The sequence below is a fragment of the Mustela putorius genome, unplaced genomic scaffold, assembly GCF_011764305.1.
Source record: "Mustela putorius furo isolate JIRA1106 unplaced genomic scaffold, ASM1176430v1.1 tig00001130_pilon_pilon_pilon, whole genome shotgun sequence".
Classification (NCBI taxonomy): Eukaryota; Metazoa; Chordata; class Mammalia; order Carnivora; family Mustelidae; genus Mustela; species Mustela putorius.
Window position 1 is genome coordinate 354,188 of NW_025421584.1, and position 19,750 is coordinate 373,937.

At 37.4% G+C, this 19,750-nt stretch overlaps 1 protein-coding gene across 3 annotated transcripts in view; it reads right to left on the reverse strand.

Annotated features, from left to right (window-relative positions):
- Positions 1-19,750, reverse strand: part of ODAD2 (outer dynein arm docking complex subunit 2) — a 185,513-nt gene that overhangs the window by 35,311 nt on the left and 130,452 nt on the right. For all 3 annotated transcript variants that reach the window (XM_045087408.1, XM_045087407.1, XM_045087409.1), the window contains 2 exons: positions 16,485-16,673; positions 14,966-15,187 (listed from right to left, as the gene is read on the reverse strand). In XM_045087408.1, the coding sequence (XP_044943343.1) occupies positions 14,966-15,187; positions 16,485-16,673 (411 nt within the window). The remainder of the gene's footprint in view (positions 1-14,965; positions 15,188-16,484; positions 16,674-19,750) is intronic.

Genomic DNA, 19,750 nt, shown 5'->3' on the forward strand with positions numbered 1-19,750 from the left:
ATAAAGCCATAGGCTATCTCCAGATAGATTAACTTAAAGTAAATTAAAAGATAATTTGCTGTGGCTAAGTCTTTAAATAAATTTAGATGGTAAACTGAAAGGGAAAGCCAAGTCAGTTAGTGATTAAAATTCTTAAAAAAAAAAAAAAAAGGTTTATTTATTTATTTGAGAGAGAAAGCAAGGGGAGAGGCAAACAAAAGAGGAAGAGAGAGAATCTCAAGTGCGCTCCATGGTGAGGGACGAGCCCCGCAGGGCTCAGTCTCAGAAACCTGAGATCAGTACCGGAGCTGAAATCAAGAGTTGGACACTTAATCAACTGAGCCACCCCTGCGCCAACTGATTAAAATTCTGAACAAAAAATATTTATCCAACTTTTACACTTAAATTTTCATCTGACATGAAATCAGTATGGTAAAAATAATCATTTAGTAATAATTATTAAAACCAATTATTGGTCAGTGCATAAGTCCACCAAAATCATGTCAAGACTGCTCCTTGCAACACTATTTTAATAGACCTAATTTATTCTCACTTTAATATATAGAAGATTATTTAGAAAGAGTCTTGTTCAAGTTATCCATTTTTAAGTTTCTCAGAATGTTGAAGATGTACTATATAATTTATAAACAATCTGCAATTACATGTAACATATTGTATATTCTCTAGAACAGATGAGAAACTAGTATCTAAAATAAATTAGAAAACAGTATCTAGAATAAATTAGAAACTGGTGTCATAGTTTAAATAATAAAAGGTTGAAGCCACTTATGGAATATTAAGACTTAGCAGGAACAAACATGCCTGCACACAAATCAGTGCAAAGATATGCCGAGGGTTAGGAAAGATAGAGCTGAATCAATAATAATTTACAAGTCACTCCAGTAATCTGAGTAAATATACAAAATTTGAATACAATTATGGTAGACGTTGTGGTGGTCAGAATCCAGGATATTAGAATAATGTCCCCTTGAAATATGAAGCAAGCAATATAAGGACAAATAAAAAGTTGCTTTACGCTCAAAGTAGAAGACTTACGGACTTTCTTTTCTAACTGGTGGTTTGGGATAATACTATGAAATAAATAAGGGTTAGAAAAGTTGTAGTGACCACATGTTCCGATCCCAAATCAGGAATTTTAGCAATTTATATAAAAAGTTTTATGAGGGTATGAAAATTAAATTACATTTATACATTTAGCATACATTTAGGGTCCATCTAAACTTTATAGAAAATGTTAAAACCATATCAAATTTGAATAGTTAATAAAGGCAGTCACAGAAGGAATATTTTAGCAGTATTCAATTCCTTTTTCTAAGTTTAAGTGTATTCCTTATCCAGAGCTTCTCAAACTTTACTATGAATATGAACTATCTGGGAGTCTTCTTAAAATGCAGATTCTGATCCAGTGGGTCTGGGGTGGAGTCTGAGGTTCAGAACTTCTAACAAAGCACCTTGGTGCTCCTGTTGCTGTCTGTCTGGGACCACATTTTGAATAGCAAGTCCTGAGCCCTTGGGCTGTTGGGAGAGACCAAAAACAAAAGGCCCCAGAGCAGTTGCCTCCAAGCCACAAGCAACTTTGTTCATTTATCCCAGTGTTCCCTAAAATATTCCATGCTTTCATGCTGACAGGGAAAAGATTAGGAAGCAGCATTGCAGAAGACAATCATATAACATAGATTTTGATACACTTTCACAGGTAACAGTTGGATTGGGTCTGGCATACTGGGTCAGGTCTTCCTATTTTCAAAGTTTACAGCTTTGAGGATAGTATTTTAAACAAGTTAACATGTCAATTGTCTTCTTTCACATATAGGAACTTACATTTTTTATAATATTAGCAGAAAGTTCTTGTTTTCTTTTATGAGGAGCAACGAAAGTGCTCTAGGGACTTTGTCTTCACACTCGCAGGGGTGCCGCAAAGCACAATTCTACAACTTTGTGCCCATGACAATTCCACAGGGGCCCAAGCCACCCTTCTGCTGTTCAGCATGACATCATACACTGGAACATTCTCCACGCAGAGTTGTATTTGTTAGGTGGATTAGTTTTCAATGCAATGGCTTAATCATCCTCTGGTGTTCTTTCATCTTTTCCTTTGAGAAGGTTGATTTTTGTTTCCCTTATATTCAATATCATGGACAAACTAATGTAAATGGCTCCTGGGGATCAGTGGCTCTTAAACTTTTGTGTGCTTCTCAGTTACCTTAGGAGCTTGGTTGAAATAGTTTCTTGGTTTTAGTCATAGAGACTCTGAGCCAGTCAATTTAGGGTATGGCCCAGCCACCTTTATTTATCTTTTTTCAAGCTCTGTATTGCTTTTGACAGGTGAATTGTAGACCACACCCTTTGAGAAACACTGCTGCATCAGACCAGAGTACATGAGCATGGCCAAGGAGTAACTATTGGGAATGTTCCATAATAAAGAGTATTGTGTAATGAGAGATGAAAGCTCTGACTTGTAAGAAGTTACAAGGTCTTAGCTTAGCATGAGCTTTTTGTCCCAGGTATCCGGTTTGAACTTAGGTTTTTAATTTAATTTCTTTAGCTAGGGGATTTTCTTTTCACTGTATAATAATTAATGGCATTTATAGTACCTAGAAGTCTGTCCTTTGGTGATGGGGGGTGTTTTTCGTATAAAAATAAGATACATGAAAGGTGGGTAGTTACAAAGATCTTAGACTTTTAGAATAGAGCTCATGTAAGTGGTAGTTATAGAAAATTGACATAGATTAGTGTAAAAGGCTTAAATTAAGCCAAAGCTCTTGTATTCAGGTTTTCTACTTTCAATTTTCTTAATTCTAAAAATGCAAATATATACATATATGTGTATATACATACACATACAAACATATACAACATAAATTGCCATTAAGATTAACTAATATATCACTACCTTTGGAAAATATAGCTACTCTTCTTAAAGTCCATGAAATAATAGAAATAATTGTTTTGAAAAAAAAATCACAAAATCATCTGGTTTTAACTTCATATACTATAACTCTTACTAGTAATGTTTAACGGGCATAAATCAAGAATACACAGAAGCTACAAACACAGCAAGCAAGGCTAGAAAATCCTGAAAACTAAGGAGAGAAAGAGAGCATTTGGGCTGCAGAAGGACCACAGCATTCCACCATAAAACAAGTACGATCTCTGCCAAGTCCTCTTCCCCCTGTGTGCTTTCCCAGACAGCTGCTCTGTCTCCTACAGCAGTTTCTCAACCAGGCTCAGTCTTCCAAACACAGCCTTACACACCAGCACCCACACCCACACACGCGCCATTAAGACCCTCCTGCTTTACCCTGCAGTGGGCGTTAAGAGAACAGACTATGGAACCAGATTTCTTGGGTTCTTTCCTTATGAGGGGTGATTCAGGGCAAATCACTTAATTTCTATGTAACTCAGTTTCCTTATCTGCAAAATGGAGATGATTCCCATCACACTGGAAAATGGAAAAGACTAAATAAAGGGATATGTGTGAATGTAGCTTTTGGAATGGTGGCTAGGCACTGAGGAAGCCGAATAAAATGAAAATAGTATTACTTTCATTATTATCTCTTTTGCTGTACTTACACGCAGCTCTGTTTTTCATCTTTTCTCGCCTTTAGCTTTCAAGAAAGGGAGGGAAATGTATTTTTCTGGGATGTGGCAGTGGTGACGTAGCCAAAGCATGAGATGGATTCATTATAGTGAAGCAGAGACAAGTATTCTATTAGCCCAGACCGTCCTAGACACATCTGATTTTTCCAAAGACTCCTTGGATATTTGAGAAGACTGAATCACCTCAAGGGCAAAAGCATTGCCTAGAGCTCTCCAAGGAAAACTTAAAAAGAAAAAAATAAGGTGGCTTTAAAGAATCATTCTTGTATCAGATTTTTAGAGGCACTACACTTATAAGATGCAAAGAATTAAGATTAAAATTCTTAATTCCTCCTGAAAAGATTATCTTATAAACCTTTCTGTCAAAGCCAAGTGCTAAATAAATATGAAAAAGATGACTCCTACTGTGTTCCATAAACAACTATTAAAGGGCAGCATGGCCTAGTACAGTAATTTTCAGTTCTTTCTAAAGCAGCAAAAAGCTGTTTTGAAACAAGATCCCATGCATAATTTAAATATATAAAATGGAAAAACTAGCTGGTCTAAGTAAAGTAAGTGACTGCCCCTCACACCAAGCATTGGCTTCTCCCTTTGCCTTGAGTACTAGGCCCTGATGTCTCCCAGGGGAACCCTCACAGTCCACAAGACATGGTTTGAAATTTGCTCATCGAGTGAAAACAGCCCTAAACTAGACATTACAATCATTTATGATGTTATGCCATGTGTTGATTGTGTGGTTTTTGGTACCTCACTGATCTCTGGGACTTAACATTCCTTGTCTGCAAAATGTGTGTTTAAAATGGATAACTCACCTCTATCTGCTCTCACTTTCCTTGAATTTATTGTATAAAGAAAGTAGGAAAAGAAAGTTAATTTTCTTCATGCCAAGACAGGGTAACAGGGAATGGATTTATCTTCCCATCTGAGACAAAAATGCTAAAATCTGTAAAGCAATGGGTTTTAAGACATTGGACATCAGGCAACTGTGATCCCCAAGAGAAGGAAAACTCCAGAGGTGAGTCTTATGATTGTCCCAGCCTACTGCCTGGAGCAAGTTGTAGCACAGAGAGAGGAAAGCCCAATGAAGTGCAGCAGCTCTCTGAGCTGGGAGGCCAAGCTTGGGGATCTGTGATGACTGGAGTCTTCAAGCAAGATTACTGGAGGGGCAAGAACTCTCTGAGCACCAAACTCTGGAGATTTGCTGTCAGTACCCCTGAAACTTCAGTGCAGATCAGACGAGCACTTGTGTGTGTGGAAACCACGGACGCAAGGACAGATCATCTGGAACAATCTCTGAAGCTCATACAGGTCCACTAATGCCTAATCTCACCACCCAGTCTGAAAGACTTCCTAATTCATGGGTTTCATGCAGAGTAACTGTGAGTCTCTTACCTCAGTAGTGGGTAAGAATTAGCTATACTCTAGTGTTGTTAACAAAACATGGAACTGAAAGGAGCAAACTGTTTGTGAGTAACATAATGGCATCCTAGGAAAAAACTCAAGAATATTTACAGAAACTATCTAGCACTTGACACATTAAAATTTGGTGTCTTCCAAGAAACAGACTCTTAACTATAGAGAACACACTGATGGTTAGCAGGAAGGAGATGGGAGGGTGGGGAGATGGGGGAGACAGGTGATGGGGATGGAGGAGGACACTTGCCGCGATGGGCACCGGGTGTTGTATGGAAGTGCTGAATCACTGCATTGTACACCTGAAACTAATACAACACTGTATGTTAACTACACTGGAATGAAAATGAAAAATAAAAAATCCTCCTCTGCCCCAAGGTCAGTGTCTGACATGACTCATGATAAAGAGAAAAATCAACCAACGGAAAGCAAACCAGAAACGACACTAGTTACTAGAACTGGATTTCATGAGCTACAGGAAAGACTCAGCATGTTTCGGAGAGACATGAAAGATATAGAAAGACTCAACTTTAATTTTGAGAGACGCAATTCTGCTGAGACGTAAAATAAAGGTAAATTGAACATGGAAAAAAATAAGATTTTCTGAACTTAAAGGCATAGAAATAAAAACATTCCAAATTGAAACAGAGCCATAAGGAGCTGTAGGAAAACATGAAGTAGCCAAATATAGGTGAAAACAGAGTTTCCAAAGGACAGTAGAAAGAGAAGACAGAGCAAATAGTTTTCTATTTGAAAAAAAAAAAAATGGCTCCACATTTTCCAAATTTGCTGAAAACTATAGCTTATCTAAGAAGTTCAATAAGCCCAAGCATAAGAAATATAAAGAAAATAGTATGAAGGTACATCATAATCAAATTGCTCAAAATCAGGGAAAGTGATAAAATTTCAGAAGCAGTAGTACAAAAAAATGACATACACGTTAACAAGCAGAAGAATGACAGCAGATTTCTTCTCAGAAACAACACAAGTGTGAATACAATGAAGCAACATGTTTTACCGAAGGGAAAAATGTCATCATAAAATTCTCTCTACCAAAAATATTTTTCAAACACAAAGCCTTTTCTAGACATACGAAAGATGAAAGAATTTGTCAATAGAGCTATACTAAAAGAAATTTTAAAAGTTCTTTGGGCAGAAAGAAAATGAGACCAGATGGAAATCTGAATCTACAGAAGGGAATAAATAGCACTTTTTCGTACTTATTTAAAGCTCTTTAATTGATAATTGATTATTTACAGCCAAAAACAAGAACAATATGGAATTTATAATACATTTTATATAATACATTATATAAAAAGCCAGGAAGACAAATGGAAGCTTAGTGCTGTAGGATTCTTTTTTTTTTTTTAATTTTTTTTTATAAACATATATTTTTATCCCCAGAGGTACAGGTCTGTGAATTGCCAGGTTTACACACTTCACAGCACTCACCAAAGCACATACCCTCCCCAATGTCCATAACCCCCCCCCCCTTCTCCCAACCCTCCTCCCCCCAGCAACCCTCAGTTTGTTTTTTGAGATTAAGAGTCACTTATGGTTTGTCTCCCTCCCAATCCCATCTTGTTTCATTTATTCTTCTCCTACCCACTTAAGCCCCCATGTTGCATCTCCACTTCCTCATATCAGGGAGATCATATGATAGTTGTCTTTCTCCGCTTGACTTATTTCGCTAAGCATGATACGCTCTAGTGCTGTATGATTCTTAAACTGTATGTTTCTGTGTGTAATAGAACTTGAAGATACACTGTGCTGAATTTTATATAGATATATACACATACACTGTAAACTCTAAAGCAAGCACTAAAGGAACAACAAAGAATCATAACTAACAAAAACTAAACAATAAATAATAAAAACAAAAAGGATAAAATAGAATGTTAAAAAAATTTTAATTAAGTCAAGGTGACAAAAAGAAACGAATAGATGGGGAAAAGAGGGAACAAATAAAATCACATTTAAAGCCAATCATGTCAGTAGCACATTAAATGTAAATAGTGTAGATACCCCATAACCTCCTTTCAAAAGGCAGAATTTGTGATTTGGATTTAAAAAAAAAAAAAAAAAAGCAAGTCCCTACTAAGTGCTGCCGATAGTTAATAAATAAAAATACACAAATGAGGTAAAAGTTTAGGAAGAACTATAGGATTTAGTATGCAATTTTAACCAAAAGAAAGGAGAAAAGGCAGATTTCAAAGCAAAGAATATGACAAGGGATGAAGGCGATTTCATACATATAAAGGTGTTGTCAAGAGGACATACTATTCCTAAATACTTATGCACTTAACAAAAGAGTTTCAAAATCCATGAAGATAAACTGATGAGATGGAACGGTGAGAAAAGTGGGTAAATCCACAGCAACTGGGGTATTTCTGTAGTATAGTGGTTAACACATTTGCCTCACAAAATAATAGAACAAGTAGTTACAAAATCAACAAAGATGTAAAATATTACTGAACAATATAAACCAACTTGGCCTTATTAAGCTTTATTCAACTACATCAGAAACTCTTTTTTTTTTTTTTCCAAGTGCATGTAGAACATCAATGGGTTAAACCATATTCTGGGTCACAGAACAAACGTCACATTAAAAAAGTAGTCAAGGATGGGGCACTGGGTGGCTCAGTGGGTTAAGCCTCTGCCTTTGGCTCAGGTCATGATCTCAGGGTCCCGGGATTGAGCCCAGCATCAGGCTCTCTGCTCAGCAGGGAGCCTGCTTCCCCCTCTCTCTCTGCCTGCATTTGATCTCTCTCTCTGTGTCAAATAAATAAAACCTTTTAAAAAAGAAAAAGATTTTAAAAAGTAGTCAAGGAGGGGGCCTGGGTGGCTCAGTTAGTTGTGCGTCTGCCTTTGGCTCAGGTCATGATCCCCAGGTCCTGGGGTTGAGCCCCACATCAGGCTCCTTGCCCAGTGTGGAGTCTGCTTCTCCCTCTGTGCCTCAACCCATTTGTGCTCTTGGCTTTCTCCCTCTCAAATAAGTAAATAAAATTAAAAAGAAATAGTCAAGTATATAATGTATGCTCTCTGACTACTGTGGAAGTAAATTAAAAATCAGTAACATAAAAGCCAATGAAAAATCCTCAAATACTTAAAAGCTAAATATAACACTTCTAAATAATGCACTTCTAAAGTATTTTTAACCAGGGACGCCTGGGTGGCTCAGTTGGTTAAGCAGCTGCCTTCGGTTCGGGTCATGATCCCAGCATCCTGGGATCGAGTCCCACTTCGGGCTCCTTGCTCGGCAGGGAGCCTGCTTCTGCCTCTGCCTCTGCCTGCCATTCTGTCTGCCTGTGCTCGCTCTCTCCCCCTCTCTCTTTCTGATAAATAAATAAAATCTTTAAAAAAAAAATAAAGTATTTTTAACCAAATGAAAATAAAAACGTAACTTACCAAAATTTCTGAGATGTAGCTAAAACAGTATTAGAAGGAAATTTATATGACTAAGAATCGTTTTTAGAAAAGATTAAGGTATCAAATCATGTTAGTTTCTACTTTAAGAAAGTAGACATAGAAGAACAAATGAAACCCCAAAGTAATCAAAAGAAAGGAAATAAGAAAGATCACAGTAGAAATCAGTGAAATAGAAAAAGAAAAAAATAAGGAAACAAAATCTAGTTAAGAAGATCAATAACATGGATAGATATCTAGCCACACTGATCAAGAGGAAACGAGAAGACAAAACTTACCAATAACAAGAGTGAAAAAAATGTCATAACTACAGATTATAAATATATATTAAGAGAATAAGGAATGTTATGAACAACTTTATGCCAATACATTTGACAATATAACTTAGATGAAATGAACTAACTCCTTGAAAGACACTACCAAAGCTCAGTCAAGAAGATAAAAACCTGAACAGCCCTATCTTGAGTAAAGAAATTGAATTTGAAGTTTAAAACCTCCTGAAAACAAAAATTTTGGGTTCAGGGGGCTTCACCTGTGATTTTTACCAAACATTTAAGGGAGAAATAATACTGGCACTATAAAGTTCTCCCAGAAAACTGAAGAGGAAGGAACACTTTGCAACTCATTTACTAAAGCATTACTGTGATAGCAAAACAAGAGACATTACAAGAAAAAAAATACTACAAATCAACATCCCTCAGAAACACAGGTGTAAAACTCCAAGCAACATTTTGGTACATTAGGGTCAACAATGTATAGAAAGGATAACACATTGTAACAAAGTAGGCTCATCCTAAGAATGCTGGGTTGGTTTCATTTAAAAACCAAATAAGTGTGATTCTCCATAATAACAAATTCTAAAAGAAAAATCATAATATAATCTCAATAGATAGAGTAAAAAGCATTCAATAGAATGCAGTATCCATTCCTGATTAAAAAAAAAAAATCTAATCAAAGTAGTAGAAGGGAACTTACCCAGCCTGATAAAAGTCACCTAACAGGGGTGCCTGGGTGGCTCAGTTGCTTAAATGTCCAACTCTTGATTTCAGCCTAGGTCTTAATCTCAGGGTGTTGTGAGTTCAGACCCCATGCTGGGAGCCTAAAGTATGGAGCTTAAAAACAAAAAGTTACCTAACAAAAACCTATACCCAACAGTAAACTGATTGGTAAAAGACCAAATGTATTACCTTCAAGATAAGGAATAAGACTGGGACATCTGCTCTTAATTGCTTTTTTCTCAGTATTGCATAGGAGTTTTTAGCCCATGCAATCAAGCAAGAAGAGTAAATAAAAGACATCCAGGTTAGAAAGGAAGGAAGACAAGTCCTACTTCATAGATGACACGATTGTTTATGTAAGACACTGGCAATCAACAATCTATTTTTGTATGGCTCAAAAAATGAATAATGGTTTTTACATTTTTGTACAGTTGTAAATGATAACAACAACAATAGAAGAAGAATCTGCAACAGAGACTTTATGTGGTCCATAAAGCCTAAAATATTTATTATCTGGCCCTTTAGAGAAAATGTTTGCTGACCCTGGCCTATATAGGAAATCTGCTGGAATCTCCAAAAGTCTACTAGATCAAATAAATGAATTTAGCAAGGTTGTAGGATATAAGATAAATACACAAAATCAATTAAGTTTCTATATATCAGTGAATAATCAGGAAATGGAAATTTTAAAATTAAATCTAAAGTAGCATCAAAAATATTTACATAGGAGTAAATGATAAAAGATGTACAAAAAAAACCCTATGTGACAAAAATCACATAATATTGCTGAAAAATTAACACATAAAAATAATGGATATTCCTTCTTTGTGATTCAGATGACAATAATATTAAGATAGCAATTTTCTCCTGTGATGTATAGATTTAATGCTCATCCCAATCAAAATCTCAGAAAGTATTTCTTGTAGAAATTAACAAATTGATTTAAAAATTCATATGGAAATGTAAAAAACTAGAAGAGCCAAAATAACTTTTTAAAAATATTTACTTATTCATGAGAAACAGAGAGAGAGAGAGAGAAAGGCAGAAGCAGAGGGAGAAACAGGCTCCCTGCAGAGCAGAAAGCCCAGAGACTAGATCCCAGGACCCTGGGATCATAACCTGAGCTGAAGACAGACGCATAACCAACTAAGCCACCCAGGCACCCCCAAAATAACTTTAAAGAAAAAGATAGGAACCCTGATACCACCTATCTTTATGGCTTATTATAAAGCTACAGTAATTAAGATAACGTGGTATTGGTGTAAATACAGATAAATGGAACAATGGAACAAAACATATATTCAACTATTTTTTTTTCAGGATTGCAAAAGAAATTCAGCAGGGAAAGGGCATTATTTCAATGAAGGATACTCATATGCTCCCCAAATGAACTGTAATTCATTCCTAGGATCATAAAAATTAACTCAAAATGGTTCATAGACTTAAATGTAAAACCAAAAGTTACAGAACTTCCAGAAGAAAACAAAGATCCTTGTGACCATGTGTTATGCAAATCTTTCTTAGACATAAACACCAAAAGCATGGTCCATTTAAAAAAAAAACCCACAATATTAATTGGACTTTATCTACTTTGGAGATGAAAATCATTATCCTGATCTGATCATGGCTTTGTGGTTATGCATATATATGGCACAATTTGTCACATCAACACTCTAGATATGTGCATGTGTATGTCAATTATAAAACTATTACATATTTTAAGTTAGAAATGAAATAAGGAAAACATTTGATGTGTATATAATATTAGAGTTAAAAATCGATCTCACTGGAATCCTTAAAAATCTTTCTCACTTTGAAGGATAAATGCAAAAACCCAAAAAAGTCAATCAGAAACATGTTTATATATGACTCTATATTTGGTATCAGAGTATAGTTACTGAAACCTAATAGTGCTAAGTAATTTAATGGCATATCACCAAGAGACTATCTCCAGCACTCCAGGGAATATCTGGACTGCAAGAAAAGTACACAAGACCATAAAGATGCAGAAAGAGTATTAATTAACAAAATACTATTGTTTGATCAAACAACAAGCATGTGGACTGCAGATAGACCCTGAAGGTTCTTGGGTGATCTCAGCCTCTGAAGTCCACTTACTTGGCTCAAAAGTGTTAGTGATATTTTTCTTTTTGGTGCCAGGCTTCAAAGACTATGGGGTGTGTATGCTCCTTGGGTTCATCTTCCCCACTCTCCCGAATGCTATTTCATGTGCTCAGTCTGGGAGGCTGCCAAGACAGCCTCTGCCATTCCACCCAATGTGAACTGTTCCTCTCTCTCTCCGTTGGACCCACTTCTGGTTGTATTTTCTGCAATCCCTTCAATTTCCTGCCTTCCAGAAAGTTATAAGGCCCTAATGTAGCTTTCACCTGCCTGGTATAGACATTTGCAAAACAAATCCAATGTCACCATGGGGAAGGGAACTTAATGCCTTTCATAGGTGCTCATCGTCTTTCTATCTGATCACTTTTTCTGTCTTAGGAAAGGGCTTGTCTTGCTCAGTTTTTCCTGCAACTTCATTCCCTCCTTGTATTACTTTCTTATGTTATGGCTTTGTTATAATTAGCAGTAACTTTGGTATATCTCCTAGAGTCCTCATGCTTTCAACAGAGTTGCAAACAGATCGGCATCCGTGTTCACAAGTCCGATCTGTGTAAAATCATAAAGAGGAAAAAGATTGCATTATTCCTCTCATGTCACATTTACTAGGGCAGGGGATTTATTAGTTCATATAGAAGAGAGCCCTACCTGGAAAGACTCTAACACCAGGATTATTTTTCAACATAACTGAATCAGGAAATCCTTGTTGCCTGCTTAGCAGCATTTAAACACAAACCCTTTGGAAACTTCCTCTTCCTCTGGATTCTAGAACTCCTGGGTAACCTGTTAACTTCCTGAAGTTACTCTGACAGCTCTTCCTCCTAGCCTACATGCTCTGCAAATGTAAAGGCAGACATTTCCCAGGCTTCTCTAAACTTTCTGCCAAAAACAACTTGTCCACCCTTGTTCATGATTTATTAGCTCTCACTGATACTTCCCAATCTTCCCTTCTCCTGCCTCTAGACTTGTGATGTCCAATAAGAAAGCCACTAGCCACTGGTGAGAACGTGAAATGTGGCCAGTCCAAATGGAGATTTGGACTGTATAAAACACAAATACTAGATAGATAGATAGATAATAGTTTATATAATATATATACACAGATAATAGTATACATAATAGTACTGATTATATATGTAACAGTATTGACTATATATAATAGTATTGATTATATGTATTATATATAATATTCATTATATATAATATATATAATAGTATTGATTAAATGTTGAAGTAAAAATATTTTGGATATATAGGGTTAAATAAAATATATCATGGAAATTAATTTCACCTGTTTCTTTTTATCTTTTTTGAAATTCTAGCTCCTAGAAAACTTAATATTAGATACGTGGGTTACATTACATTTGCACTGGACAGCCCTTCTCTAGACCTGAAATTCAAACTGACCATTTAAATCGAACACAGTAGAAAGTGAAACCAATCTATTCCAGACCCTCAAGCCTGCTTACTATTATTATGGAATAAACATCAGCTGGCACGAGACAGGTTGTGTAACATCAGCTGCTGCTGTCAAGGAAATTGTATAATGAAGGAACTAACTCTAGAATGAATTACTTATGACCTGGGTGACAGGATGACTCTGGTAATTGTCAGTGTTGCTTGTGGGTAGGTGCAGCGGGCTTGTACGTAGGACTGGGATATAACACTGGAAGCTTTCTACTAGGAAAGCACAGTAGCAATTAGGAATGAAAACAAACAGGGATCTGCCAAAATAGTGGATAGTTTGTAAGCATTTGGAGTCAGAAATGTTAGCAGTTACACGTTGTGACATACTCAGAACAGGTATTGTAACCATCCAAAGGTGCCAGATGTTCTCTTGCATGATCTTGGCTTCTGGAATCTTCTTCTTCACCCAGCCCCAAAGCTGGAGTCATTTTTGATTCAACCCTTTCCTTACTCCCCATAGCCAAGCACGACACCAAACCCTGTTTAATCCATTGACACCGACTTGCCACATCCACATTTCTTTCCTCCTTAAAGAACACCAGAGGATGGCTTAGTTGGTTAGTGTCTGACTCTTGATTTTGGCTCCAGTCATGATCTCAGGGTCCTAAGATCAAGCCCCATATCAGGGCTGGAGCCTGCTTAAGATTCTCTCCCTGCCTCTGCCTTCCTTCTTCTCCTGCTTGCATGCACTCTCTCTCTCTCTCAATAAATAAATGAATGAATGAATGGAAAGAAAAAAAAAAAGAAAAGAAGGAAAAAAGAAATGAAAAAACCAGAGAAAGGACACACAGGTCCATTTGCTGCCCCCACGGTCCCAAGAGGGAGAGCTCAGGATTAGGCTTGTCTTTATATTATGACAGAGTCATTTACAAAAAACAACATCCTGTTCTTTGTAGTTATTCGTCAGTAGAAATAGCAGGCAGTTAGGAAGGCAAACAGGGGAGATGGAGAGGCCCTAAAGAGACCTTAAGATGTTGGGGGAAAGGGCCTACGGCCGAACAAACCCAGTTTTCTTTCTTTGCTTTTCCTTTTCCTGTCCCCTCCCCCTGTCCATTTTGGTTGCCTTCTTTTTTTAGTACATATAAGATGTGTGGGTGGGTGAACAGAGTTTCATCACCTTTACATAGTAGCCTACAATTCCTAAGTGATTTTGGATTATCCATTGACTTGCCTTAGAAGAAATGATTCAGAATTACATGTGCAGCTGAGCTTTATGTCAATTAAACGATAAACCTTATTAAACTTTAAAACTTTGAGTAGCCTAGAAATTCTATTCTTAAACTAACTGGCAATTAAGCATATGTTGTATATCAGACGCTATATCAGGCTGCTTAATTGTTTTACAGTTTCATTTTTTTAAAGGCCCTACTGATGGAATGTTAGATTGGGCAAGTCCTGTTCAGGAAGAGAATGTATAGATATATTATAGTCTTTGTGCTTCTAGAAGCTCTCCTACCTGTGTGTTGATTAAAGGCAAAGAAAATCCTGATGCACAATTTTTTTGGAAAAAAAAAAGTGTCTTTGAATTGGTCCTTTGCTATTACAGTTAAGACCATCAAGTTGCCATCTAGCTGTTTCAGTCAGCTCCTTTGCTGTAGTTGTGCCTTTGTTATTTAAGTCCTAAGTAAATAAATTAAATAGACTTGTGAATGCCCCTGATTATTCATGCACTGTACATTTTTTTCAATCAAATTCAAATTATGGAGCAATTATTCAACTAAGTGTGTCTTATACTCTTCAGTTTAGAAAAAAATCGATCTCCAACTTTCCTGCTGCATACACCATGCTAACACATGGCTCAACAGCCGCCATGACCCAACAAAAAGGCAGTTTTGTGTGTCCAAATACTCCCCATCAGTGAAATCTTATTGCTATAGAAGTTTCTTTCCAACCACCATATACCTCATTTGGACTGAACCCCAAAGTCGATCAATCAACAGTACCTTTACTGCTCCATTCTCGTGCATGGTGATGCAGTTATCCGCATCTTCCGAGAGCTGGTACAAGGCTTGAGCTGTCGCTCGATGTACATTGGGGTCATTTGATTTCAGGTAACGCACTAATGGAGCCACTGCTTTGTACTCGCCGAAGGCCACTCTGTTTCTCCCCCACATACAGCAGCGTGAAATAGCTTCTGCTAGATGGCGCCTCAGTTTATCATTATTCTGCACAAAGGAAATGGATAGTGGTATATGCGTTGCAATGAACGTGTGAGGTCATGTTTCTGTGCGAGATGTTTATTACCCAATAAAAGGCCAAGGAGTCAAGGGAGAGCAGCTAGGAGGCTATTCAGGTGGTGTCTTGAAAGAAATGAGTATTTTGGTGGTTCCTAATTGGACCAAGGTTCAATCCCGAGTTTTCTTTTTATGACTTCAAATATTTTTAATTTCTTTTTATTGACTACTGAATGTAGTCAATACAGTCAAACATGATAAAGTGTCAAGCATTTGTTATTTGCTCAAGGCTTGATTTCCTTTGGAGAAGGGGCTGTAGGGAAAAAAATAGGTAAAAAATATTGGACATTCTTAAGGGAGCATTTCATCTGACTGGGATACATGCATTAATTCTACACCTTCACCCCAGGAATACTTCTACATCAGGAATACACCTTGGTTCCCAACAGGGAGAAGGCAGTGCAGCAAACAATGACATGCTTGAGTCTCCCATTTCCCTTTCTGTAGCCTTTGTCCAGACTATATCCTTTCTTTTTGTATGTAATTAACTTCTATGGGTAGAATATAACTAAATACGATACAGTTTTCTATTTGTTAATTGTATTGTTCTCTTGATTGAGGCAACAACTTGGTGTCCTTAACTGAATCTGGCAGTTATTCTTAGGAACTCAGTGTCAGACTGGCCCTAAAAAGTCTTCTAAACCAAGCATCCTTCCAGTGACTAAATTTCTGCTCTATGATTTTCCTGCCAAGAGGTAGCCCAAGCTGTGCTCAAATACTTCTCGTCATGGTGAAGTCATTATCTCTCAAGGCTGCTTATTCTATCTGGCACAGCTTTGGATAAATAATACATTGGTTACCAAAGTCTCCCAGCCCAAGAATGCCTTCAGTCCAAGCTTGCTAAGCCTGGGGAGGAGTTTTTAACTTCTATAGTTGGCATGAACAGTGCCAACTATATGAACAGGTGGTGATGGAAGAGGATAGTTAACACTTCTATAGTAACATTTATATTTGCCACCACTTTACGACTTGCCAGTAACAAATAAGAAACAGCCTCTGTTTTCTAAGGATCTTGCATATTAAATTGTACCGTTAGAATACACTTCCACGTTGACTGGTGTCAAAGAAATTAAATGAGGTGACCAAAATCTCATACCTCATAGGTCATGGATATTAAGCTTGAATCCAGGTCTCTGGACTCTAAGCTTATTGTTTTTACCACTACACCATGATATCTTATGATATCTTGTGATAAAACACATTTAAAATGAAAGGGTGTGTTACTTACTGTATTTGCTAGTTTGGACAATAAAGGGACAACTCCGTGATCTGTAATTACAGCTAAATTTTCTTGATCTTTTGCTATATTGGTAATAGCAGCACATACACTTGCCAAAACTTCTTTATTATCTGATTTCAGTAAATTGACAACAAGTTCCAAACCACCAACAAAGGAACGAACCATTTCTCCAGCATCCTAGAGAAAATTAAAAACAAAAGATGTCATCAAAAATAATTTTATGATCAGCGTTTTTTTTAAGCAAAAAGTAATGATAAGGCTGTGAGGTATACCCTTGGCATAAAAAACAAATTCAGTTTATTTATTATATGTGATTTCTATGCATGTATGTAGGTATATGTATACATGCACAATTCAGCTTCAACAGATATTTATTGAACTACTATTATGTGAGAGTTACTATGCTAACTGCTGGGGATATAGAAATTAGTAAAATACAGTTGTCTTATTATTTGTTGTAGTTCTGTTGTATAAAGTCATCACAAAAACTGAAATAGTAAATACTAAACCACTATTTCTAGGGGAAATGCAGCATTAGGTTCCTGTGAGCCTCTGGTCACAATTTGTCAACTGATCAATATATAAGCTTGTATTTTGTGTGTTTTTGCTTAAAGATGTCTTGTCTCAAATAATGTTAATTCATTAACATTGAACTCATAGACACCATACTATAAGTCATGCCTAAAGGGGGTTTATCTAACACCCGAACTTAGGAACACTATAGAGCACTTGGGTACTACATGCGTGTTCCATGTCAAATAGTGAAATCACCAACAAAACCCACAAAGATATGAAAAATTGGTTTTAAGTAGACTACAGAGTGGATGCTTATTAATAATATGAGAGCTAAAACGATAGAGTGTCATCTTTTTCAGCCCCAGCTGAGAACATGCATTTTGGATGACTCAAATTTTTCATCTCTGTGTGCATGTTCAAGAATGACCACAGAGGTGTTGTGAATATTGATTTGGGGATGACAAAGATTTTAGCAAGTAGGCAAAAATTCCCAAACCAAATACATGAAGAATATGGATTGATTGTGTATACTCTTGGGCGATTATGTTGCTTGCAGTCCAGTGGGCAGTGGGGGCATTAAGAAATACGTATAATGGGGACACCTGGGTGGCGCAGTCTGTTAAGTGACAGACTTAGTTTTGGCTCGGGTCATGATCTCAGGGTCATGAGATAGAGCCCTGCATTGTACTCCACACTCAGCGGGTAGTCTTCTCGAATTTCTCTCCCTGTGCCCCTCCTCCCATTATCTCTCTGAAATAAATAAATAAGTCTTTAAAAATAAAGAAATATGTATAATGAACAGCACACTAAGAGGAAAGATTCAAGGACGGCTCCCCAAGAGGATGTTTGTAAATGAAGTCTAAAAGGTGAGGAGTTACCAGTGTGAAGGGGGTTCAGGGTGGAGAAATCATCATGAAACAGACCTGAGAATGAGAGGAGGGAACTTTTTTTTCTCTTTCTTAGTGCAGAGTAGCATAAATAAGAAAGGGAGAAAAGGAGAAAATGAGACTTCCTGAGATCTTGATGGGTCTTCGCTGCATGCCTTGGTAGAAACTATGGAGTTCATTTTAAGGGCACAAGAAAGCCACTGAAAAGGTTTAAGTGTATGTGTAGTGGGGGGGGGGAGGGGATTTTATCAATTTTGTATCACCATAGATCTCTCAGAATTGGATTTGAGTTTGGGGCAAAGCCTGGTGCTGGGAACTCGGAGGCTATTTCATGAAGTTCAGATAAGAGGTGGTAGAAGTTTGGAAGGAGGTTACGGTCTAGACCTGCAGGAAAGGGTGTGGATTTGTGTGCTCTGACCGGAGTAGATAAGGACCAGTGACTCAATGATGAGTCCCCTGTTTCTGGTTTGACCTAATGGTGCTAATGTTGGAAAGAGAGGGTGTTGTTTTGTTTTCTTGGGATGAGAAAGGATGGTACTTGATATCAGGGGCCCAAATTGGATGAAGTGCCTGCACAACCTTTATGCGGAGACAGCCAGAAGGAAGTCAGCTGGATCTATGTGTTTGGAGCTCAGGAAAGGAAACCAGGATGGAGTCATAGATTTGGAAGTCGTCAGCATAAAGACTGTAACTGAAGTAATGCATGTGAGAGGTGGGGAGTGAGGGAAAAGCGGGCTCTCTGTGCCAGGGCTGCAAGTGTGGGCAGGAAAGGAACTTGTCAGAGGAACCTGAACACAGATTGTTGCTCGGAAATGCTCACCTCCCCTAATGTATGATGGTGGCTGGTGATGTCCAATTATTTGGCTCCATAGCTTTCTCAAGTAACAAAATTTAATATCTTTTGAATGCTAATTATATCTTGGGTACTTCGCATAAATTGTTAGATATTATTTCCATTTTATATTAAAAAAACTGAGGTATCAAAGATGTTGAACCACATAGACTGTATCCCTCAAGGGGCCATGTTATAGTAAACTTAGTGAACTTTGTAATCATAAATCTGAACATCTCATCCCCATAACCTCCAAATTCTTCCACTGCTCTCCCCTGCCCTTAGGATAAAATCCAAACTCCACATGATGTTTGTGCCTCTGGCTTCCTTGTCTCACCTTCTATGCCTTGATCCCCCTTCTCTAACCACACACACAAGCCCTAAGACAGGGTCTCCCCACCCCCAACCCTGGAGTTAATAATCAGAATTCCAACACTCATTTTCTGAGAATATGGCCCATTAAGTCTGGGGTAGGGCCTGTAATTTTTTTTTTTTTTTTAATTTAAAAAAATCTCTCCTGTGATTCTAAACTTCAGCTGGTATTGGTAACATTGCTTAAGCATCAGTCCTTCAAGTTCATGTCCTCAAACATGCACTTGCAGATCTCCATGTCTTTGCATATGGCTTTTTGGTCTATTCTCCCACTAGTTTGGGACTTTCCATGTGGTCTCAGCTACTGACTAGGGTACGATTCCCTTTAAGGAGCTTCCTTGAACTTCGAGAGTGGGTTGAGCTGTTCTATATTATAGTACTTCCTACTGTCTGCCATAGTGGCTTATTTATTTGCCTTTGACCTAGAACATACATTCCAGGAGGGCAGGGACACTTTTCTGTCTTGTTTATTGTTGTATGCCCAGTTTCTTTGAAAGTTTCTATGCCAGTTTCTAAAAACGACACTGACTTAATTTGTAAACTCACAGCTACAAAAGGAAGCTTTTGCCAAGGACCTAACAAGTCAAACCAAACCAAAGTTCTGGTGTATGGTGAATGATAGACCCCAGGCAGGCTCATCCCAAATA